Source organism: Lepisma saccharinum, chromosome 3, assembly GCF_977018435.1.
Source record: "Lepisma saccharinum chromosome 3, izLepSacc3.1, whole genome shotgun sequence".
Lineage (NCBI taxonomy): Eukaryota > Metazoa > Arthropoda > Insecta > Zygentoma > Lepismatidae > Lepisma > Lepisma saccharinum.
In genome coordinates this window covers 92,830,405-92,857,099 of record NC_139231.1, presented here as the reverse complement: position 1 = coordinate 92,857,099, position 26,695 = coordinate 92,830,405, and the positions used below count along the sequence as shown (strand labels likewise).

General features: G+C 41.0%; 1 protein-coding gene across 3 annotated transcripts in view; it reads left to right on the top strand.

Annotated features, from left to right (window-relative positions):
• The window catches only part of LOC145985239 (adhesion molecule nephrin-like), an 807,500-nt gene that overhangs the window by 754,964 nt on the left and 25,841 nt on the right, over positions 1–26,695 (top strand). For all 3 annotated transcript variants that reach the window (XR_014441408.1, XM_083119010.1, XM_083119009.1), the window contains exons 9-10: positions 9,574–9,733; positions 21,936–22,229. Coding sequence is in view for 2 of the 3 variants with exons in the window: in XM_083119010.1 (XP_082975136.1) it covers positions 9,574–9,733; positions 21,936–22,229 (454 nt within the window). In the remaining variant the exon portion in view is untranslated. The remainder of the gene's footprint in view (positions 1–9,573; positions 9,734–21,935; positions 22,230–26,695) is intronic.

The following is a 26,695-nucleotide window of genomic DNA, read 5'->3' as shown; positions in this document are numbered from 1 at the left end:
CTCTTCCTCCCTTCTCTTCTTACCATTCAAATCTTCCAACAATGTACAATACCTCAAAGCTTAGTTGAAACATCCTTGACTTTTCTACCAGCTGCAGAGTGACTGAATTATTCAGAAATGCTATGGATGATACGATATTATCTACCAACTGGAAAAATAAGTTAATTCAAATGAAACCATGTAAATTCTGGGGAAAAGTTTATTTTGTATTCGTTACTTCTGGTTTTACTTTGCCTATATTGGTCGTAGCCGTATATATCATAATATAAGGTCTCCCAACTTCAATATAGAAACTACAGTAAGTGGTGTGGCTTTATTGTATACAATATATTCGTACGAGCAATATTTCTGCACAGTATATTCGAACAACCAATGGAATTTCTCAGAATCCACGTGTATTTATTTACTTTAACTTCGTTCTTACAGCAAACAGAGAAGAGAAAATCGTTTTACTATTTAGAGCAAATGAACCACGTTCAGACATCCCCTCGTATATGTCCACAAAACCGCACTGCGTGAGTTCCACGAGAGAATAGTGTGTTCATTAACAACGTGAATCATGGAACATAATTGTTCTCTTGATCGTCTCCTCAATTTACCCGGCAAGTGCTAAAGGTTAGAGCTGCCGATGGGTTTAAGTAAACACTCCATTGCAAATACCTAGACTGATAGTGTTTTGCTCTGCTCCTCTCAGAACGAGCTTTCACGCTATTATCATCCACTGAATGACCACTATTGCATAAACCTTACATTTCTGAGTTTGCCTGGCACCGCAGTATTTCGATTCTTGAATCAGATACATAGCCTAATTTTTGTTTTATAACATGTAATGGAAACAAAATTCTTAACGAAACAGCGTTTATTTTATTTTAACTAAATTCAGTACAAACTAAGAACAAATGAGTATCACAATATAGACACTGACATCTAGTGAACTAGACTGAAATCGGGGAACAAAATTATGGACAGAATTGTTCATATACGTTTTTATACTTTTCCTGTTTTAAAGTTTATTAAAATGTCAATCAGGTCTCACTTTTCGCACCGTCCACTGAGCTCCACCCCACCCTTCGACCTGTGGTGTCACAAAAATGTATGCGTGTTAATGCTAAGAGATCTTAACCTAATATGCTAACCTAAGAACGAATCCCTTTCACCTTGACGTCAGTGGTTGGAGGGCGGGGATTGTGTTGGATAAGGTGTGCAATAAATCAACAGCCTTACATGTTAGTGTAAGAAAAGTGTTTATTTAGTTGTATTTTCGGAATAGATAGGTTTGAAATTGGATTTCTACAGGGTGTCCACAAAGTCCTGCTACCGTTACAATGAAACTTAACTCCTAAACTATATGAGATAAAGACTTGCAGTTTTTTGCAACGTGTTCTACAGCTCTCAGAGTTTTATTTACAATTACAACACTTGCACATGCGCCCCGTTAGTTGCCCTCAGGACGTCGAGACGACATTCGATCTCCATCCATACACGCTGCAGCATCAACCTGTTCGAGAACTTCTGCAATCCGTGTACGAAGTGTGACAAGATCTGGAACAGCGGTTTCGTAGACACGATCCTTGACGTTCCCCCGGAGGAAAAAAATAAAGGGGGTGATATCAGGGGAGCGCGGTGGCCAGGAGATTGGTCCATCGCGGCCAATCCATCTCCCAGGAGAATGTCTATCCAAAAGGTCCCTCACATCTAGAGACCAATGAGGAGGCGCTCCATCTTGCTGGACGATTATGTTTGGCTGCAGTTCCAACACCTGAGGGAGTAGGTATTCATGAATCATGTCGTAGTAATTAATTAGCCCCTGTAACCGTGTCCTCAGCAAAGATAAATGGACCGATTATCATGCATAAAAGCACACCAAATGTTCAGTTTAGGTCTAACTCAAACATGTTCACGAATGACGTGAGGATTTTTAGAACCCCATATCCGAACGTTATGGCGGTTAACATGCCCAGACACATGCAAAGTGGCTTCATCAGAAAACATCACCCTTTGCTGTCGTCATTGTCGCTCACAACATAATCTGCAAAAAAACAATAACAAATTTAAATAATAATAATAAAATACCACTACTTATTAAAACTTTGAGAGCTGTAAAACACGTTGCAAAAACCGCATGTCTTTATCTCATATAGTTTAGGAGCTATGTTTCATTGTAATGGTAGCAGGACTTTGTGGATACCCTGTATATTTTCGTTGGCTTATATATAAAAAAGATAAAGTGTTCCCCTGTGCATAGCACCACGGCATGAAGGCGTATAGGGGGGGTGGGGATAACGCCCCACACTTTCTTGATCCGGTCGTGAGTGGGGGTGATGTGATCAGCATCACGCCCCTGACCGCCTTTACCCCCCAGGGTTTCCCCCAGGTACCCATGTTATTCGACGCTGGGTGGGCGCCGGGGCCGCTTCCACCGTTAGAAAAGTTTCCGGATTTGAACCGGCCGGGGATCGATCCCGGGACCTTGAGCATGGTAGTCAGACGCGTTACCGACTGAGCCACCGCGGCTTATATATTACCTATTTAATACCTAACTTAATCCCTGGATTTCAACACGTTGGTAAATTATTATATTTCTTTACTCTTAACTATTCGGTTACAATGTTCCGTCTTAGGCTTGAAATTCTACTTACGGATCCTAAATTTTGAGTTGGAACTTTTTCCGGTGACGAATGACGAAGAGATTTGACTGGAGTAAAATCAGGTGAATTTCGGAGAATATTACGAGGTTTTGACAGCTAACTTCACTTCCATCTTCAGGGACTGACTGAGATATGGAGAAGATTCTGAGCTTTCGAGATATATAGCAGTTTCATCTTCAAGAACTGAAGTAGGTTTTGAGAACTGAGAAAAATTTCAGAGCTAACATCGCCCTCATCTTCAGGGACTGGGTGAGCTCAAGAGAAGAATATGAGCTTTTGAGAGTTAACATGATTCTCATCTTTAAGGACGAATGTTTTCTGGAAGGGATTCAGAGCTTTGAAGAACTAACGTCACTCTCATCTTTTAGCCTCGGGGTGAACTATGGAGAATATTCTGAGCTTCCCAGAGCAAGCACAGTCTCATCTTCATAGACTGATGCGAGTTGTGGTGAAGATTCTGTTCTTTCGAGAGCTAGTGTTTTCAGGGACGTGCGCAGTGGTATTTACAAATTCGTAAACCATTGATTGACCAACCAATTAGGTCTTTAAAACCTGCTTTAGATTCTCTAAGAGGAGATATGATGCGATGGGAAATTAAAATTAACTTTTTTAAGAAAAATATTGCTATTACAGGAGCGATTAGAAAGAAAACGCCAGATGGAGACTCGGTGATGAATTTCCTACATCCTTCCCCAACTTCCAGCCAGATTCACCGACTTCAATCTTCTCTACAGGCATTGCAACTCTATGCTCGCGAATGCGTTACACGCTAAATCAATTTGAAGCACACAGAGACCATCGGCATATAGGAGCTGGGATCAGCCCAAGAACGTTCGTCCTGGAATCCACACGTTACACGGGTTTACTTTTAATCGTCCTCTGTCCCTTTCCTGTGAGTAGTGATTTCTATATCGTCTCTCAGAGGCGATGATGAAATTTCTCTCTCTGTATGGGGCGAACTAACTCGCAGGGTGGTTTCTCTCCCTCTGCCTTCTGAACAAAATTCACTCTTCGGAAAGGGCTTGATGTGCAGAATGACCTAATCGCGTCAATAGATGGCGCAGGAAGTTGTGAAGCGTATTCAGATTGACATGAACTAAAATATAGTCAAAATAACTCTTACGTTGCAGTACAAGCATCACATTATTTCATTCTGAAGTAAAATGGTGCACTTTTACATTTATTTTTATCACTCTAGTTTGAAAGATATGCATCAAGTAAAAGTCGTTACTAATAGTTGTTTATTCTTTCATTTATTTATTTATGAACTAAACGTCAGTTAGTTCAGATTTCCATAGCAACCTTTTTGTAGTACTGTCATATTAAGGTTGTTAAAAGCGCGTAGACACGTCTTTTCACGTAACATTTCGGGAGAACACACACTTCCCCTGATCAACATTGGTCTGTAAATTTATCAATGTTACAGTTATTGCAATATAAATGGAGCTCATTCTATTAATGAATTTTTAGTCCGAAGATAACCAAAGCTGAAATAGTCTTATGAATTTTCCTATTTTTCTTGCCATTTTAGAATGCACATGTATTCACTACAAGGTTTGGAAATGCCGCCATTGTGATCAACAAGAGGAATAATAATGTTTTCAGTTTTCTCTCCGTAATGTTTCGGTACTGATTCAGATTTCATGTTCATGCATTATATTATATGACATCAACTAATTTTTGTTGTAACTGTACATTTGATGTCAAATGAAGTAGTAATAAATTGAAAAAGCTTTTTACCAGTGAACATTATGCACAGGTAGGGTGCCTCAAAATACTCATCCATATTTCTAATTCGGTGTGGTTACATGATTACAAACTAATCAAGATACCAACAACACGGCGATACTTTGGACAAAGAGTCAGCAGGTGTCGCCCGATGGAACATATAAATACAGACGTAGATGTTCTGGTCTTGGAACAACCTAACAGAAAGAAAGCGAAGGACATTTGTAAAACTATACAGTAGGAACAAACTACTAGCACACACCTTGCTTAACAGACGAACAACGGGTGATTCCCCACTGACGTAGAGATACATCACACATTGCAATTTAGCATAGGTTCCTTTTGCGTCATTTCTCTAATAGGAAAAGTCAGTAAATACATCACAATCAGTAATGGGAAAATAATAGATAGTAGTTTCAAAAAGTGTCAGTAGATGGCAACACAATTCAACTTGAAAATAATTTAGGAAATATGCTGTAGATGTATCCCTGCGCGTGGCGTTCATGCGGATTTTTTTTCACGTAAAGTGATCCACTAAAATATCACCGTGCCGGCAAGCTATGTGGAGATGAATAGGTTCAATGTGAAACTGCAAATTTGTCCACTTCAGCTGAGATGTGCTGAGATATAAATAATACAAATTATTTCCAAATTCGCTTCTATTTTACTAGCATTCATGTCCTATGTTATTAAAGAAATATTGACTATTTCCTCATTATATTGTAACATGAAGTATAACATAGGCATGGAAAACAGCGTACTGTTTCAAATCTTGATTCCTGATCCGTTAAATTACTTTTGATGTTTTTATAATTACGGTTTCTATTGTGTAAAAAACGTTAATGATCCAAATGATACACAAATTGGATGCTTGTGTTTTTGGCACGTACTTTATTTTTCTCTTTACCAGCAAAATTATCTTATTTTCTGGAATTTAAGTATTTAATGAAGCATTTAGTTTTACGTCAGTCAGCGTATTCGTTCATTTACAGACTGTAAATTGAGTATGGAAGGAGGAAGAACAGCGGATGAATTTGCTTCAGTGGTTATCGTAATTAAGATTTCTCGAGTGGAGACTTGCTTCGTTAATTTCAAATAAATAGAACATAATTGAACCTTATGGTGTAGACTGAACAACATTAATTTGAACCCTACTGTCTCGAGTGCATTTACGAGTGTATTGATTGCCATCATAACAGCCAATTTTAACTTATTTTAAGAATTGCACAGGCCAATAACACTGATCGGCATGAAAATCCTACCACGAGGATGAAATGGTGTACCTTATAGATTTCGAGTCGCTGATTACGAATATCGCATTGAAAAAGTTCCAGCACGTAAGGTTTTTTTTAGGGGGCATTTTCCATAAAAATTTACCGAAAAATTGTATTTTTTTTAATGAAATTGTATGTTTTATGCTTGGAATGCATAATTGTGTATTTTTACCTCAATCCAAGAATTGTTACTATATCCTAGGAACATTCTTTCCCCTGCCCCCACAACCGCCCCCCCCCCGAAATAGAAAAAAATCCAAATACACCCCACCCACTCCAAAAAAAACCAGTGAATTCTGCCACAACACACATTTTTTTGAGAATTCCAGATAAATGTCAAAACAAAAATGTGAATAATATTGCATTTTACTGCTGGAAGAAATATTTTCACGATGTCCCATGAGCCATAAGTGACTGTCTCTAAAATGAATGGTATCTTACAGTTTTAAACTATGTGTGGCAGGCTTATTTGTGCACATTGGAGTTCAACGTTTTATTTTCGTTACACTCTTCCTACACTGTCACCTCGGCTTCCTTCAAGGTAAAAGGATTCGTAATCAACTTGTGGTCATTCGTTGGCACCCCCTTGTCTAGACGACAAACAGGATGTGGCTGGAAAAAGGTGCCAAGACATCCACTTAGTTGTCCCATGAAGCAGATATTTTACTTCCGAGGTGATCGTGGTGTAAGAGAGTCGCGTTACTCTGTGTCTGTTTATATCGTTAAGGAAAAATGTTTCTGCATGAAATATTGACATTTGTGTTAAACCAACATTCCACGAACTTGCAAAAATTCGGTAGATTCATTCTGCTACATATGTGGGGAAGTGGTCTTCAAGGGGCAAAGTAGGGCATTGTCACCGTTCCTAAAGACATCGTACCACCTGTACTTTGGGTGTAAAGTCGGCAACCAGGATCGCGATTGGGCTCCCAAACAAAGTTGTAACTCGTGTGCGCGTACTCTAAAAGGATGGTTCAAAGGTACACATAAATCGATACCATTCGCCGTACCTATGGTTTGGCGCGAGCCCCGGGATCATGTTGCAGGCTGTTACTTCTGCCTGACCAATATTACAGGTTTCTCAAAAGACACGAAGCATAAAATACAGAATCCTGACTTGGATTCCGCGAGGAGACCTCTCCCACATGATGTTGTTCTGCCTGTACCCGTACCACCAGACTCATACACACTGAGCAGTGTTTCATCAGACGAAGAACCTGCGACTTGTCAGGATGTTGCACAATCTTCGAGTACGCATTCAGATCCCAATTACGCCCCAGCGTCTGACACTAAGGAACCACATGTGATACGTCAGGAAGAACTGAATGATCTGATCAGAGACTTAAACCTTCCGAAGACCAAGGCACTGTTGCTTGCATCACGACTTCAACAATGGAATCTATTTGACCGAGATGTGAATATATCGTTGTACAGAAAAAGAGAGGTGAGCCTAGTTCCTAATTTTACAAAGGATGGTGATTTGGTGTATTGCAGTGACATTCCGTCGCTTATGGAACAACTGAAATTTGACTACATCACTGAAGAATATAGACTGTTCGTAGATTCGTCGCGGACTAGCCTGAAGGCAGAGTTACTACACAATTGCAATAAATATCCTGCCTACCCTGTTGCTCATGCTGTGCATATGAAAGAAACATACGAGAACATGCGGAACCTACTACAGAAATTAAATTACCAACAGTTTAAGTGGTGTGTATGTGCTGACCTTAAGGTTATTGCCATCCTCACCGGTTTACAAGGAGGTTACACCAAACACTGCTGTTTCTTGTGTCATTGGGACAGTCGAGCCAAAGAGCAGTACACCATCACAAAATGGCCACCAAGGAACCAACTGGTCCCAGGAGAGATGAACGTGGCTAATGAACTTCTTGTGGATTCGGAGAAAGTATTCTTACCACCTCTCCATATAAAATTAGGTCTAATGATGGTATTTGTCAAGGCCCTGAAGCGGGATGGTGAAGCATTTACTCATATCAGAAAACTGTTCCCAAGACTTAGCGAGGCCAAGGTGAAAAAAGGTGTTTATACAGGGTCTCAAATCAGAGACGTTTTGAAGGATCCTGCATTTCTTTATAAGCTAAGTGATGTGGAACGTGAGGCTAGGGAGGCCTTTCGAGACGTGTGCAGTAAATTTCTCGGGAATCATAAGTCACCTAATTACAAAGACATTGTGGGCAGGTTAATTACTTCATTTCGTACCATGGGATGTAATATGTCCCTCAGGTTACATTTCCTGCATTGACACTTGGACTTCTTCCCTCAACAGTACAGCTTGGGTGAGGTCTCCGATGAACACGGTGAAAGGTCTCATCAACAAATAGCTACCATGGAGAGGCGCTACCGTGGGAATTGGAGTGTGAATATGTTGGCCGACTTCTTTTGGAATGCGACACGTGAGACACCCTCTACAAATTACAAGAGGAGCAGGAACACCAATTGACATGCAAATGTTGAACTTTTACTCTTTATGTAGTTGTATCTGCTTGTTTTATATTGAAATTATGATGATAGCATGCAATTTTATATGGGGGGAGAATAGCACCTTTGCGTGGTAATTGAAACCCGCCTCCACCCCTCCCTCAAAACTGGTACGTCTTGGAGAAAAACGGGTTGCGGATTCTAACTCGGGAGCTCGAAATCTATAAGAATTACCTGATTTGGTGCATGGGAGCGACAAAAAGTTTAATTTTGCCGAACAGTGTAATTATGCACTTGGAAGCCTGGTGCTAAAACATCACGAGCCACAAGGTAATTAATAGAGGTAAAGCTATCCGCCTAAGCAGTTCAATTCTGTGAAGGAATATTGGGGAATTTGGAGCCTCACACATTCACAGTCTCGGCCATTTGCGGGAGTGGTGTGATCAGCACCACACTCCTGTTGCCTTTATCCACAATGGTTGCCCACAGGTACCCATTTATTTGTGGCTGGGTGAACCCAGGTTCCAGCAGGGACATTACTGAAAACATTCACGACCTGAAATCGACCCCGGGGGATCTCCTAGCAACTGGAGCACCGCGTCTATCTCTCTATCTATTGGTGTGTGTGTTTGGTAATTTATTATGTTCCTGATTTTAACTGTTAGTCGAGATTTTGCCAGATGTCATACAAGTATCTTATGTTGTCCTGTTACGGCACTTTGCAAAGTCTTCATTTGTTCCAGACGGAGGTCCCTTTGAAGGAAACACCCAGTGCTGAAAGCACGCCACACCCCATTTCCATTATAGAGTATGTTCGGAATGCAATTTGTTTGACTTATTATTCATATGCATTCGGGTATTACAATTTAAACACTAAATTACAACAAAATGAAATGTAAGTGAAGAGCATGTAGTAACGCCCAATTGTTTTTTCTTGTGTTTCTTAATGTCAAAGCTGTAATTGATTTGCCTGGGCCTCCACGATGGCACAGTGGTAGCGTCGTTGCCTTGTAATCAAGGGGTCTCGTGTTCGATACCCGGTGGAGGCACTATAAAATTATGTTTTGAAACATAAAAATGGTTAGTATCAAGATGATAATTCCTGATACACTATCTTGAATGTTCGAGCTTTTGTTTCAATACAACTTGATGCACAGAGAGCCTAATCGGGACTTGCTCTGCAGTCTAAAGTAAGATACGAACCACCCGGGTATCGAACCCGGGACCCATTCAGTACGCCACGAGGGACGCCACGCTTTGTTGAATTTCTCACTGATCCACAGAAAGGAAATCAACATCATCAGAAGCGTTCCTACCAAATCCGCAGTGTTGGCTATTTTTTAGATAGAACGTATTAGCTTATCAATGACACAACCTTTTCTTAGGTTTTATCTAATCTGTGTTTCTTATTAGTACTTTTCTGTGCGTATTTTCTCCTTCCATAATAAACTCCATGCTTACCATGTTTTTTTTCCTCTTTTCAGGGTGTTACTCTAAATCATAATGCCAGTGCAGGTGTGATAGTCAGCAACCAGAGCCTAGTGTTGCAGTCAGTGACGAGAGCAAATGCAGGAATTTACACGTGCGTTGGAAGCAACCTGGAAGGGGATGGTGAAAGCAACCCAGTTTATTTAGACGTAAAATGTAAGACTTTTCATCTATTTGTTCAAGTTTATCATTATTTTACAATAGAAATGATTCCCTATGGGATGTTCAAAGTGAAAAAAAGTAAAGTGTTCCCCTGTGCTTAGCACCACGCCATGAAGGCGTATAGGGGGTGTGGAATTAGGGCCCCACATTTTATTGATCACGGCCGAATGTGGGGATGATGTGATCACCACCACGCCCCTGGCCGCCTCTACCCCCCATAGTTTCCTCCAGGTACCCACTTTATACGACGCTATGTGGGCACCGGAGCCGCTTGAACAGGTGGAAAGAATCCCGGTTCTCCCCCGCCGGAGATCGAAACCGGGTCTCTCGCATGGTATTCAGACGCCCTAACGACTGAGCTACTACATTTCTCTACAGCGTGTAGAGGATAGCAAAGCCGACAATTTTTGTAAATAACGTTTTGCTCGATGAAGCCTCATTTTGACGCTACAAGCTCCAGAAAATAAAATATTGTACATGTATGCAACCACGACGCACAAACACTTTATAGCTAATTTGGGCTAGAACTGACCTCCTCAAGGGGTTTACAGTAATCCTTCCTTCATAGTGGTCCTGTAATACTACAGCTTCAACAACAATATTTATGTATGGTGCCATAGTGAAATCACAGGGAAAAAAGACTTGCGCAGATCCGCACCGCGCTCGCGGGTGTGGGGAAGGGCTGGGGGAGGAGCTTTCAGCGCGGTCCGAATCAGTGTTGCCAGTCCTATTGATTTATCGGGAGATTTCCTTATTAAACTGTTGCTATGGAACCACTGTGAAATTATGCCAAATGCTACTCAATTGTGTTAGGACATAATAATAATAATAATAATAATAATAAACATTATTATTAGTATTATTATATTACTATTTTTAGATGGTTGTATTTTATCCCAACCCAAAATCTATTTCTATTCTGCTTATGTGCCTCTACGGGTAAGTACGACGGCCGCCACCCACCACCCGCCACCCGCCACCCGCCACCCTCCCTTCTTTCCGGAAAATAAATGTTATCGTAAAAATATACATTATGTCAGACATATAAGTTAATTTCAGTACAGTAATTTATACCAATTATTATAATAGGGATGCAGGAAGGTGATAATTTTAAACTCAAGTGGTGTTTTTTGAGGGGGCACTATTACGGGGTAATATGCCTCGTTTTCCCCCTGGAAAAATACATTGCTTGCCCCTCCCTAGAAAAAAAATCTGCACCCGTCCAAGATTTGGAGGCAAATGCCTACTTGCTCGCCAGTGCGCACGCCCATGCCTCTGCTCGAGAACATTATTTATCCAATATTCTTTTAAGCAGATCTTCTGGTTTACCGAAGAAACAATCTCCCGAATTTTTCAAGTCTGACCTGGCAACACTGCACCCAAGTCCCGAGAACGGCAGGGAAGATGCGCAAACTCTTTTGACCGAAGGTTCTTTTCCTTGTGTTCGATCTATACATAAATAATTTGAGGAGAAGAGGAAAGTCCTTTGCTCCCGATTTCACTTTGACGATGTACCTGCTAAACTACGTTCATTTCTTACTATCGCTTTTAGCAAGTTTTCCCACAGAAAAAAGTTAATGCCAATGACAACCACGACACTGTATCGCGTGACAACTTGTAACTTGTTAGTCAAATTGCTGACTTTTCATATATTATTCGTACCGTTACAATTCAATTACATACGTAGACACTTAATTCACAAATTTTTGTCTGGTTACTTGGAGAACCACTTTTTGTCCTCCTCTAGCCACTATTTAAATGTCGCCGAGAACACATTTCTTTCTGAAAATATTCAGTCTGCAGTGTTCACCAGACAGCGCTGTTGACAAAAGATTTTCATAATAAGACTTCTCTTTTTAGTTATTGATGAATACATTTTATTTTCAATAAGATATCACGGAATTTCGTAGGCTTTTTCACAGTTTATGCATTATAGCATACATACGTGTATACAATTGTTCTTCCCATTTCAAACATGTTAAGCATTGTTGCAATTGTTGTGAAATATTAGGAATTGAAATTCCGTATCAATGCTTTCGATCTAGCTGCAATTCGACGATAGTTGGTTAACGCAGTTATAGACAAGATCTCTGGGATTAATTTTTCACACTGTGTGAGAACAGCAGTTGAGGGATGTATTAGGATAACGGGGTGCGTATAATTTTTGTTTTAATTATTCTGAATTCAAAATCAGGTAATTATGTTCCTCAGTGGATTCAACTGGCACGGATTCCAACTGACTTCTTCCATCTCTGTTGAATTCATATACCCATTAAGAATGTTCTCGATATCCGTACAACAAGTGAGGCCCAGGACTCGTAATTGGTTTGTGTATTTCCTTATTCGTACAGCTCTTTATATTATTAGCATCGCTGATCAGACATTCCCCGCTGCTCGATCAAATTTCAAATAAGAGGGGAATTTCTGTAACAGGGGTGTTTTTATGTTTCTCTGCACACAAAACATTTCTCTCAAGAATTTACACTATTGTACAATGCCATTGGTCGCCGTTTTGATGGGTCTATACGTCAACGCTGCAGAGGAAATCTCAAAATAAGCTTTCTTGTCGTAAAACTCCTTGTCGGCCATTTTTTGCGCAACAAGTCCAGGGACTGTCTATAAAATGGTGTTGTTGAACATTGAATACTTGGTATATTGTCGCGTTAATAATTAATGCACATCATGCACAAATCTCATGTTTGTATTCTATGTACGAATTATTTCAAGGAAACTTTGAAATGCAGATTTACTGGTTTCTCAACACCCATACTCTAAGGACACTTTCTACACATCTGGTTAGTATTCAAACTTCTCTAAAATGTTTACATCTTTTTTTTAAACACAAAGAAAAGTTCCATTTCAAAACCAGAACTCAAACACTCATCTCACGTGGCAACAGTATTCTCTTCATTTGCAATAGAAATACCCGGTGGAGGCACAAGTGGTTCGGATCCCACTTTAAACTGTAGGTCCAGTCCCAATTAGCCTTACTGTGCATAAAGTGGACTTAAAACAACAAATCAATCAATCAATCAATTTGCAATAGAAAGAAAGAGCAAGGGTGGTCCAGTAGGTGTTCGCAAAGATTTGGTTTGTGGCAGCACCTTTCCACTACCAAGACCATTTGTAACACGACAGCGATCGTTAGCTACGTATTTCTTGTGGCAAGGTCAGGTATTTAGAGTTGCTTATCACACAGAAGTGCAACATAGAAAGTCAGGTGACCTAGATGTGAGCACATGGAGTGGAAAGCAGTGGCCTTGTTGAAAACAAGTAATCTCCAGACACAACAGACAGCTACACAGCGAAAGAACTTCGATCGATACTGAACATAATTCCTTTAACCTTACCCATGAACACGGAAGCTATACCAAAGAATTCTGCTTAGCTTTTAACACCAAGTGTAGAATGTATTTATCGACTGGGAACAGGAAGTACGATACAAAACCTGCAAGTCAACGACTTGTATCAACGCGAACTTGACATAAATACACAACTGACGAAAGTAGAGCAACAAACTCCCAACGGGGCGTGTAACATGGTATGACAAAATATTTTGCCAAACCATTTAACAAATAAAGTTCATTTACTGTGGTATATTTTAATTCGAAACAAGAAGTAGGAGATACAAGGGTGTCCCAATAAGAGCGACGGAATTAATATGCTTAGAAAATACTGTATATTTAGAAAATGAAATTTTTTTTTACATCATTACAACGGGTAAATGTTCCGATTTAAGAATGAAAGATGACAGCCGGCATAAGAATATTAAATATGAGTGTAATCTAAAGGATTATGCAAAATTCCTAAAAGTTGTATGTGAGTAAAACAGTAGGTATAGCACAACAAGACTCGTGATAACTTAAATTTTGTAATATGTGTATTATGAAATGAGTAAAAAATTGGAAACGGCAAAAAAAATTGGTACAGTGCCTGTCTGGAACGCGGAGACTTTGGTTCGATTCCCGGGATGGGTGATTTCAGATGAGATTTTCTCCAGAAATGCCCCTGCATGGCGCTCTTGGTTCACCCAGATTCTGGGAGGTGTCCGGAACGCGGTGCTGATCACATCACCTCCACAAATGGCCGAGATTGTAGCCCCTCATATGCCTATGCCTTCAAGGAATGTTGTAACGCGAAGGGGTATTAGTATAACCTCTTCACATCTTTACTTTTTGCATAGGAAAAATATCACATCTACCTCCAGTATGTCTGTCTTCTGCTCGTTCTTTATGTAGTTGTAATCTCTTCCCTGCAAATAAATGTATGTATACATTATTCCTTCACCTAAGTAATCGGTCATATGCAAGTTATATGTAAAGTCCTTTCTCAGCCTTTCAATAACTTATTAACAGTCTTACTACGATATTATCTATTTTCTAGTTTATATTTTATCAATTCTAACACGATGTTGGTTATCGAATCTAGAGTGGCTGTTACAAGTCAATCGTATGTTCGATCCACACCTTCGGTAAATGAAAGAAAACAATCATGGTGATACGATGAGATGGATGATGTGACAATCACGAACATATAGGGACGACACAAAACGGTCCTACAGAGGATTTTACTGGCTGTGAGTCCAGACGCAGCCTAGAGTGTACTACTTGGGAGGGAGGTTGACATTTGAAAGAGCCATCCCTTACACCCGTGGAGAAGATTGCGAGTTTTCGAAAGCTAAAACAGTCCCATGTTAAGGTACTGAAGTGAGTTCTGTAGATGATTGTGGTATCGAACTTTGATATAACTCTTACATTTACGGAGTCATGTCACGCGATTAGCCAAAAGTGCCAAAATGCAACGTTAATAAACTAAAACTCGACTAGATGACTCAGTGAGTTCCGAAGAAGATTACGAGCTTTTGAAATGTAAGATCTGCATAGTAAGACAAGGTGACGTTATTCCTAGAAAACTCGAAATCTCCTCCAGACTTACCTGTTCCTCAACCCTAGAGAATTCATCATCTCCTTTGAATACCGTAATTCAAATTATGATTTATGGATCACTCCATATACTTCGTCGAGCCGTTACTGGAATTTGAGCAGAAAGAACACTTATCGCTCCAGTAAATCCAAACTGGAGACTGGAATCTTGTGTAAAAATATCTTCTGGAAGGAGGAGAAACCATTCGCTTCTCCGAACCGAAAGCAAAGTAATATTTTGAGTTTCTGGTATATTGCTAAGAGTGGACATTTCTTGGAATAAAGCGCGTAGATCATAAAGTCTGGAAGACAAAGAGGGGAAATTTCGAAGTTGGATGTAGGAGAAGGGTAGTGGACCCCTTCTATAAACGTTTCATAAATCCCATATAATCTTATATTATGTGTTTTTACTTGCTGGCCTGTTATGGTTTCCACCAGTAGTCCCCATGTTTATTTTTCCTTCTTCGCTTCGTAAGAGGAGCAGAAAGAGGGAAAGAGAAGTGGAGACCAAAAGTTTTAAGTGGTAAGTGGAAGATGGAAGGAGAGGAAATATTTATATCGAAAAGAGGAAAAATAAAAGGAGTGTGGAATTTTGCTTGAATTAAGTGGGAAAAGGAGCATGAAATATATAACATGATATAACTTTCCATTGATATCGAAGACGGAATCCTTGTTCATTCTTGGGCTATCAGGAGGAGGAAAACCACTTTTGGAAATGGTTCTCAGTTTTTGAAAAGACTCGAAATGTGAGAATTGTATGGAAGTAGGGATGCTGATTTATTCGATCCATTTCTTGTACGGCTAGTTCTAAGTTGTAAAGTCTGCGAGCGAGAATATTCATCGTTATAGCTTGACTGGGAGAAGAGGAAGAGGGGTTTGGTGCAGAGAAGTCTCTCCACTTAAAAGAAAGTTGATGGGTTATCACTGATTTGTGAATGTGATTATCGGTAAATTTCGTTAAAATTTGGACCTTTTTTCCCAATCAGAATTGTACAGAGCATTTTAAAAAGAATTCTGCTTTGTGTGCAGTGTGTTATATGTGTATGTTAGACCCACACTGGTGAATAGCGTAAGTTGTTTTTCTTTTTTGTACTGTACGTCATTTACATTCTGTCGCGGGAATCTCTGGAGCTAGCGAACGAGACTCAAAGAGTGCTCGACTAATGGACGTGTGAGAGTGAAAGTGAGTGCATGGAGGAGGAAACGCGGCTGTAGGTACTATACTGCTTTCATTTCCAAACTGCGCTTCAAGGTCACGGCATCGTCTCCCCACGCAGTCGCCTGTTCCCCTCCAAACACAACCAGCACACGCCTTCAACCTGTTCATTGCGTGCTGCACCGGGAATGCATAGGAGCGTGAGTGAGGAAGAGGGAAGCGCGGGGCTGGGTGGATGTCCTTGAACCGCACATTCGAACTGAAAAATATATAACTGTTTGCAGCAGTGTACACGGCTTTGCTCCGGGCACTCGCTTTCTCCCCTTCCCTACCGTCATGCGTGTTTTTTGTGTGCCACAATCTCTCCAATGAAGGTTCCAGCCGAGTCGTGGATCTTTATCTTTGTCTGTCTTCGTCACTTAAATTTAGTCACCTCGTCGTTGAGGTTACCCAAAAGAGCATAAAAGATATTCTAATAAACAAACATTCAGAATGAAGTTTCTTATGCGTATAGTCGGTGTCACCTTTTACAATGAAAATTTGCGGGGGTAACCTTGTGATAAGGTACCCGAAAGTCAACCCTATTTCCACGTAGTCCTCCCCGGTAACTGCTTCTTGGAGGCAAGCGAGGCTTCTGGTGCCTGTACCCACGACCAGGAAAATCCCCTATGGGATCGTGTTGTCCTGTGTTTGTCCTTATGTGTGCGGTGTGCCCCTTTACAGCCTAAGCTTTTATTTATATTATGAAGATTTGATCCTCAGAGACAGGGAAGTGTTAGTTTTGGTCAGTATTCCATGACTATTAATTTCAGGAAGTTTTTAACAAACGCATTTTATTTTCCTGTCAAGGCTCTATTTTGTTCTAGTCAAGGGTATTATCACCGTATTCTTATGTGGGCAAAATATCCTATATGCTGATGTGCCCATGACATACAAATCAATCAATGACCACGGACGTTTTCTGTCCTCCAGTTTTATCAAAATCGTCCGTTACCAGTGAACAACTGCAACTTTGGAAGGACAGCCAGTTCTCTTTCGGCAAACCGGGTTCATCCGTGAGAGGAAGAGCAGTGGTCCAGTCCCGATTAGCCCATGTGTGCATAAGGAGGATCGTAACTCTTTCACCCGGATATAGCTCGCGTTCCGAGACACTTCGTGGAAGTATGGAACTCTTTTTAATTATTCTGCAGTAGCAACCTTTGACATTATCGGTTGGTAACCGATTCTAACTCCCGCGGTTCGTTGCTTGGATACAGTTTTCTGGCCGTCATTTGCAAACGGTTGCTAATTTGGAAGAAAATGCTACTCAACGCCTTCTCGCGCCTTTTTTTTTACTATTCCCACTCCCCATCTTCCGCTCTTGACAAGGAAAGTTTTTTTGGAAATATGAAATATTTTTGGAAATGTGAGGAAACTACGCTTTTAAATGTACGCAAAATTTACCCCATTTACGATAAATAGTCTGTCTAGCACGCGATGACTCGAATTCGACAAGCAGGAATTTTTCTGTCTATGAGGCTCTGTAGCGCCCAACCTCTCCTCAGCAAGTAATGCGGCCGGAGCGTGGTGATGAACACGTCTCTTCCAATGTAGCCGAGCCGAAAATGTGTGTACCTTAATGGCACACACATACAGGGGGAACTTTATTATTTTTATTTTACTACATACGTTTTTCGACTTTTATCATACAGGGTGTTTCAGAAAATAATCAATAACTTTTATGTGACGGGAAAAGAAGTTTTAAATAAAGAGGTAAAGAAGGGTGTTGAAATGCGTCAATACGTTGAAGGACACTACGTGAACAGAAGGAAACACTATGGCTTGGGAAAGTTTACTATTTAGTCACTCTAACTCATAGTGTGACGTCATGTTTCTTTGAAACGGGGTGTAAATATATTGGTGGATATTGTAGGATTTCGGTGCCCTGTAAACCCGTTTGGAATTAAGCAAGTGTAACTCGGGTTGCATATTTCATTCAGTCGGGCGATCAACAACAAAACTGTAGGTGGGTATATGCCCTATAATTTATTTATTCTACTTTAAACAATACATTCAACACGTTAAATTGCTCTGGGGTCCAATTATCCTCCATAAAATGTGCATTTTGCAGTACTTAGTTTTCTAATACCACGTTTGCTAGGACAGAAGTGTGCTCTTTATTTCACTTCGCATCTCTTCCACTTATGGATAATCGCGAGTATGAGAATCAATGGTGATGAAATCAATGAAAGTGTAATCATAAACATACAGGTACAACATAACACGAACCGTGCATAGAATTATCCTATCTGCATTTCCAGGCGCCAGATCCTCGTTAGTCTGCAAGATGCAGACCATTGTGTGCTACGCGGATGGGAGGTTGGCATTTAGGGGAAGTATGCGCTTGTGGAAAGCAGTGTTGAGTCTTCAACTCACATTCACGCCATAGAGAATTTCGGGTTCGAGTCTCGGTCAAGGCATGGGTGTTTCTTTGTAAGTGTCCCTTCATCCATTCCATCTAATTTATTATTCAACATCATTTATTAACTAAGAGTGACAGAGAGGTAATACAGAATAAGAAGATACACTGTGAACATCTTTGAATTGAATTGTTGTTTTAAGTCCACTTTGTGCACAAAAAGGTTAATCGGGACTGGACCTACACTTTAAAGTGGGATCCGAACCACTATTTTCCTCCACCGGGTATCGAACACGTGACCCCTTGAATAACAAGGCGACGACGTTACCAGTACGCCATCGGGGAGACATGAACATCTTTGAACATCGCTGTTTCTACCATTGAGTTATCCTCTATAGGTAAGTGCAACTACGTTCGAAGGAAAAGGGCTATGAAGTGAGAGTCAGACTCCGTTAAAGATACCATCCCCGCTTTCACCTGGTGTGAAACGATACGGAAACCCCGATAGTAGCTGGATTCGAACTTACGACCTTACCTTCACCATACTCTTTTGTATTGATTTTTTTACCAAATCCGTTCCTCACCTTTTTCTTTTACTAACACGAACATTGTTTACGTTTTATCAGCATTGGCGAAAGGACGTTTCTTCGGTGCATACTGCAGATGTGGAACTTCGTGCTCATATATATATTATCCCCACGGGAAATCAGCAGGGATGAGCATGTGGCTATCCCTCCCTTCCCCACACACCACCCCTTTTGCGCAGCGCGGTTGAACGTGGCCGAAATTCGCTTCGCCAAATGAAATATAAATGCGGTTATTTATCAAATTCATGAGCATCCGTACAGGTGTGTGTCGCCTTCATTTTCAACAGTGCAAAACTCCATATGAAATCAAAAAGGCGATTGGAACTTGGTTACAGCATCATTCCAATGACCGAAATTGATGTGCCTGTCCATAAGCTACAGAGCTTTTTCAAATGAGCGATATGTAGGTTATTGCTATTTTTGACAGGCTATCATGTTTCTTTAAAGTGAGATTCTGACATTGGCAATATGTGTATTTGTTTATACGGCGCGCGCGCTTGTGTGTGTGTGTGTGTGTGTGTGAGAGAGAGAGAGAGAGAGAGAGAGAAAGGGAAAGGGAAAGAGAGAAGCTACGAGGCCCCGGAAATGGCCTTTGAGTATCCTGCATGCATTCAATCATGCATTTTAAGATAATGGTTGCCACTGTAATTTATTTTTATGTCGAAAAAAATATTATGTACGCATCGTACACCGGGTTCGAATCTCGGCATTCGCATGGATGTTTGTGAGTTTCCATTCATCAATTTCATAATGTCATCACTCATCCCCATCTTCGCAAATTAGCCAAAAGTGGCACAAGAAGCCAAGTATAATAAAGCAAATCAATAAATCAAACCGTATCGTACTAAAAGGTTTATCGTTTTCCTACAGAAAGTATCACTGTCTGTGGCATCCGTGAATCTCTACCACATGGCGGCATACATACAGATTCAATGTGTAAATACGTGCCCTGGAATCAAGGCTTCAACGAGCATGACGTTGCTATGCACGCTATGAAAGTTTGTCGGATTTGTACGGCAACACCCTGTATGTTCAATTAGAGAGCCGCGGTGGTCCAGTCGATGGGACGTCAGACTGTTACGCGGGGGACACGGCTTGGTTTCCGGGGTGAGCGATTTCATGAGGAAATTCTTTCAACAATGTCTCTTGGTTCATTCGGTGTCGTCCTAATTACGATCACTTCCTGCCTGAACAGGAATATACTGGAAGGGGTGCGTCCTAATTGCGAACACACTTTTCTGCCTTGTGACCTACAACTTTCTCTCACACTTCCTGAGACCTTTTAACTCTTTTTAAAGAGACTCAGTGGCCTGTGGGTCCTGTTGAAACAGTTCCACATATCGTTTGGCAGTAAGGGGTATTTGAGCCACCGGTCCACAAAATAGTCGAAGAACTTCACGAGGTTTTCATTGCAAGGAGCTTGCTCGTAAATATGAAGCCATTTTTCTTCGATCTTCTAGTTTTAGAAAAGCTAAAGACGCACCCATACGAATGCTCCTTCTTACTTCTTCATCTTCTTTGTAACATGTTGCCATGCCAATTTCTTGAACTTTCCTTCAAAGACATTGTGTAAAATGGAAAAACAACCGTGAATGCTAATCGTGGTAAAACCTCTTTTAAAGCAGAAATAGCAGCATCCTCGAAGTCAATGTTCACTGTTTCAGGGTTCCACTCTGGTTTTTCCCTCAAGATTAATCGAAACACTCGTAAATAAGTGTATTTTTTGTTGTCTGGTGGAAACGCAAAGACTAGAGGTACAACATTTGTTTCTAAATTCGTACATCCCAAGTCTGCATGTATGGTATTATATCTGAGTAAACTGGGTAGCACAGCTATTGAACGTTCTATCCATAAAAAAAAAAATGTGTTCGGGTCTTCAAAGTCTCTCTTCCTTTGGTGCTGGCAAAGACCAGAATTCTTGTGTCTTACCCTTACCTGTTTTAAAAAAACAGGTTTTCAGTTCTATGTGTTCGCAATTACGACGTGGAAATATTTCTCAGTTTCATGTGTTCGCAATTAGGACGACTCAGGGACTTTTCGCAAGTACGACGCAGCCGGTTCATTCACCCAGCCTGGGTGACTAATGCAGCCGGAGCGTGGTGCTGATCACATCACTTTCACAAATGCTGGTATTGTAAATGTGTGAGACCTCATATGCCTTCACGTCATGCTGCATTGGGCAGGGAGTAGCTTGCAAATTTTACCTAAGTGCAGTTAGATTTGGTAATAGCAGTGAGATGTGATTTTATAATTATAATGTAGTGGATGCACACAATATGCGACAGCTTCACAGAAAATAACGTCTGAGAAGCCGTTTTGGGGTGGGGGAGGCGTATTGGATATGGTCCTGAATGTACCATAAATACTACACCATTGTTGTCGATACTGTACACTTGGTTACCGTTGTTATTGTAAAGGCACTGTTTGAATATATTCCCATTCTCCAATATAGATACAGAAATATATATTTATGAAGTTCTTTTCACATTTTACTCCTGAATAAGCTTATGTGTACAGTCACCGGCAATACTATTGGATCACATAGATCCTGAAATACACGCTTCCTTGCAAGGTGTTATGTGTGTAGCCTAGCTCTACGGCAGTGGTAGAAGTTGCCATTGAAAATTTGCTATTAAAATTCACTCATCGTCTCAGAGATAAGCAACATACATAACGGCTTGCAGTGAAGCGAATATTACAGTATCTAGATGTCCCATTTATATTGCCGGTGACTGTACATAAAAATAGAATATTTATGTGCATTTTAAAATCTTCAAACAGCATCGGGTTTTAGATTCCTACAAGCAAATACAGTTCAAGACGTCATCTCTTTGTGACAACTCTACTTTACCGCTCTGATAGCGATGATATTTTCCTCGTCACTTATGCACCGAGTCTGATATGTGGGTATCATTCAAGCAGAGACAATAGGAGAGCGTAGGAGACTATCGCTTTACGAAATGACATCCATGAATTAAACATTATATCCCTTGGCTATGCTCCCGCATACGATGCATTCCGTAGGAGGATCTTAAAAGATTTCTGGACAAAAAGAACAGTCATCTCTCAACAATATATCATCTCTTTTTTTGTTGCCAGGATCTCATTATATGCGTTTTTCCTCTCTCTGCAGACGTCCCCGTGTGCAAGTCCATCCAGCAGAAGGTGTACGGCGTCGCCCGCCAGGAGGATGCCAAGATATTATGCGAGCTCGAAGCCAACCCGCAGGATCTTCTCTTCCGGTGGACGTTCAACAACACCTCGGAGAGCTTCGATATCCAGCAGTCGAGGATTACCATGGACAGGACTCGAAGCGTGGCCACTTATACTCCGATGACCGAGCTCGACTATGGTACTCTGCTCTGCTGGGGGAGGAACGATCTGGGAACGCAGAAGCATCCTTGCGTTTTCCATGTTATTCCTGCAGGTAGGATGTCCAAAAATTACTATACTTAGGTTATATTGTACTCTGTTAAATCGTTTTCTTTAGCAACCCCCTATCTTCACAACTCTGGGTTTTACACACACACACACACAGACAGACACACGCGTATATTGCATGAGTCAAATGAGAATCTTAAAAGTCCGGCAAAAATTACAGACTGTACATATTCCACGCGTTTACTTCTTCAACGTCAAAGAACTGAAGGAAGCCGCCGCCACGAAAGTGGGTAGAGTTAAACAGCGGGCGAGTTGTTTTCGTCCAATCACACACAACCTTCAGCCAATAGGCGCAGCTGTCATTCTGCTCGTCTACTCCACGTGGAGTCTAATCACATGACTACGGATACGTTGTTGCCGTACTGTGCAACTTCAATGTGGAGACCGTGGGAAGGTGCTAGTGCGGTGGAGGGACAAGGTGGCGTAGAGTAGATGTGTGGCAACACTGTGCGTTCAATGTGATTGTTGCAGCTGGTGGGCCCGCTCCGTGAACTCCAAACCCAGCCGGTCGTTAACGAATCTAGCGCGTCGACTATACCTAAGTACAGCTCAAATTTACATGAGGTATCAATTGTTATTTATAAGACAATCTCATGGCTGCAACACTGATCAAGTGAGCTTCAAAACACCATTTTTGTCCTTTTAATGATGTCGTCTCCTCTACACACTTGCATCAGTGAAGAGAACCACTACTCAGTCTAAAACGTACAGAAATTTCTCGAAAAATGATATTTCAATATATCTGTATATGCTTAACTCACAAGCAAGTTTACTAATAGAGGAGAAAGTTCAACAATAGTCTCAGTTCGCCGTGACTCATAAATGACTGCACGTGGACCTCAAAGACTCATTCTTCTTGAGGTATACAAGCACTAACTCAAACTTGAAAATATATGTAGATCACCAATAGTTCTGCTCTAATATGTATAATAGTACAACCCTACGTACAAAAATCTACTAGATAAGAAACAAAAAACAATTATGGTTTTCATTTGACTCTCCGTTGTACATATATACATTTTAAAATATAATATTGAAACCAATACTATGTTGTTACATCTATATAAAGATAAACAGATTTTGAATTTAGAAATAAACTTAATTCGCCTTCGTTGGTCGATAGCGGTTTCTGAAATAAGCGATACAATTTAGAAATTCCAGCGAAAATGCTGGCTCGACCAGGACTCAAAGTCGAAGATCTGGTACACTGTGCACTTAAAGATAAAAGGTAAAGTGCTCCCCTGTGCTTAGCACCACGCCATGAAGGCGTATAGGGGGTGTGGGGGTAACGCCCCACACTTTCTTGACCGGTCATGAGTGGGGGTGATGTGATCAGCATCACGCCCCTGACCGCCTTTACCCCCCAGGGTTTCCCCCAGGTAGCCATGTCATTCGACGCTGGGTGGGCGCCGGGGCCGCTTCCAACGTTAGAAAAGTTCCCGGATTTGAACATGGTAGTCAGACGCGTTACCGACTGAGCCACCGCGGCCACTGTGCACTTTCTCTACCAATCTATTTCTTTCCATTCAGCAGAGACAAACACGAATATCCGTGTCTTACCAGGATTCGAGCCCGGGAACCCTGGCGTCGTAGCACTCTGTGCCACGGAGATTGACATCCAACTGATCTACCGAGCCAGGTCTAGCTTCGCCTGATTTTTCGCTACAGCAGTTTTACCTATATTCAACTTTTATGCTGCTTTTGTCTGCATTAGAAACAAATATTAGTGATAGTAACATAAAGAAATACGAAAATTATATTCCTTTATCGAATTGCTGGTGTTTCTTTTGCACTGCAAAGAGTTTCTTCTGGCTTAAGGAAGGCAGTTGTGTAGCATTGACCGAAACAAGGTTTCGCGACGAATTTACATTGTGATCTCCACAAAAGATATGAATAAAATAGTTCAGAGAGACATAACTAACGAATGAACGGACGAAAGTAGGTCTAGTATTCCTGCTTCTACCTTTCTCGCTGACGTAAGCTTGACGCCGAACAGCGCCGCGCACAGAAAATAAATTTCCGTCACCTGTTTCTTACAACCACGCGAAAACACCGTGCGGAATTTCCATGCCAGAAGTCATGAGATCTCTAGAGAATGATTTATTTCGGTCCGGCACGCTTCAGAATTCGCTTCCGTGTGTCTTCGGCATTCCTTCTAGAGATAAACAAATGCTATAATTTACCAACAGAATGTACCACTCAGAAAGGTCCATGGAATATTCCGCACGCCGGTTTGGAGCGCCATAGTGGGCGTTACCACTCAGCCACGGAGGCAGGAATATTGCTGCATTGGTGTCCTTTTGTCTAACCGATCCTGATCGTCGCGATCAGCATGAGGAGCTGGAAAAGACACGTCAAATGGGGAAAATACAGGGAAGAAGGCTTAATATACACGATCAAATATGTCTCGATTCTCGTGCGCCTTTTGACATTACCGAAAATAAAATTGCTCCTTTAAACTTTTGGCCGTTTCTCCGTGTTTCGACAGCGCATCACTTCCGGTAAGAGAGATAGCACTTCGCGTGACGTAGGCCCTTCCCTCTTTGGGTGTGGGCCGTAGCTTGGGTGCAAATGAGCTGACGGCGGGAAGAGAACGTAACTCTTGTCGGCGAGTTGATCCCAAACACATATTATCCCCCTTCATGGTCCGAGCCATCTCCGCGTCCGTCTCCTTTTGCTTCCACTGAAGGCCACTCAACCAGAAATCCAATTGTAACCAAGTGGAATGTAAAATCGCTCGTCGTTCCTCGGGATCTGGCTTCAGAACAATCTTCGCCAACTTCCGGAGATCCTAGTGTGTGTGTGATTTTTTTCTCTGTGTGCGTGAGCTGGCCGACAGAGTTGCTGTTTTTCTTCTCCTTCCTACTCTCAACTGAAAAGAAAGGGGAGAGTTAAGAAAAAGTAAAATCGATCAAGGATACTGGGAAGAAACACTTAGTCTTTATTTATCCTTAGCAAATAGATAAAGGTGAACGAAATTCCATACATTTCGAACGTTTTATTTCCTTTTCCTGGTCATTTCTCAGACTTTTCTATCTATCTTAAAGAAATTGTAGTAGCTATAATTCATTACTTCGACTGTACCGTTCATGCCTACATGGTCATATACTGCAGAGCATCATTCCATCAACAAGGAACAAGTGAAATAGCAGACCTGCAATTTTCTTCTATCTTTTTGTTCACTTTCACTCGTTCTGAAACTTCTTTCTCCACTTTTCTCTTTCCACAATTTTAACCTTCTTTTTATTATTATTATTAGCAGCAGCTCCTTCGTATCATTTTATCCTGTAACTTGAACAGCACATTTTCGATCTCTTTAAAATGTCCTTTTGCTTATCAATTCACTTTGTATTCGATTTAACTTTTCACCTTTTCCTATTAATTTTTCTCTTATTGTTCTACTTTAAACCACTTTTTACTTTTGCAGCGTCAAAATTCATTATCTCTAATATTTGTTTCAGGGTAGGGAGTATGTGTGCCAGTTCTTTCGGAGACAAGATGTCGAGAATAGCAAATTACAAATCAATGTTTACGATCTGCTTCCACTGTTGTTGAACGTCTCCACGCCTTCCTGATTGGTCATCCCTCCAACGTCACATTGCAACTTTTATTCCGTCAATCAATCGAGTGTAGAATCCTGGACGTGGTACGCATATTGAGCCGTAAAGCAAAGTCCAGCGGACTTTGCTTTAAATATAACTAAACCAAATCTATACCATTCTAAAACCCTAAGGTTTATGGCTGCAGTAAACCAAGTTTTCCTTCTGTTCATATCCTGGACAAGATCAGTTCAATCTTTTCTACCCTTACCGATTTCCTTTAGGTCCATCTTAACGTTTTCTTGTCTTGGCCTTCCTACAGGTATCCTACCATCAGGTTTCCCAACAAGTATTCTACATACTCTTCTTGCCTCTCCCATTCGTGACAAAAAGTCCTATCTAAGTTAGCTAACACGGTGATGTTTCTATGCTAACTAAAGGTGCTAGCATACATGAAAATGCTCACAACCTCTCTATAGTATGGATAGCGATACTCCGTAAAATATAGTGCAACATGAAATCTTCCACTACAACCGGAATCACTGCACTCCCCAGGATCAACGTACTTACCCCCCCCCCCTTCATTCCAGTTTCCATTGTTAAAGTGTTATTTGAAAACGCCACACAAAAACATTGAAATAAATAGCACAACCCTTCTAATGGTAACAGCCCCCCTGAGAGCAAGCGGCAGCGAGTACTCTCCTCTCCCTGCCAACATTATATGATTCAAATCACGCTGATATCTGGCTCTCTCGCGTGGTGTTACGCGAATGTATCTACATAATAAAATCACCCCCCGTTTATTCCTTTTGCAGATGCCCATTTTCCTTAACAGTCTCTCAGATTTCAGAAGAGAGGCGAAGAGAATGTGGCCACTTCAACTCATGAACGTAAGAAGGAAGAAAAGTTTCCC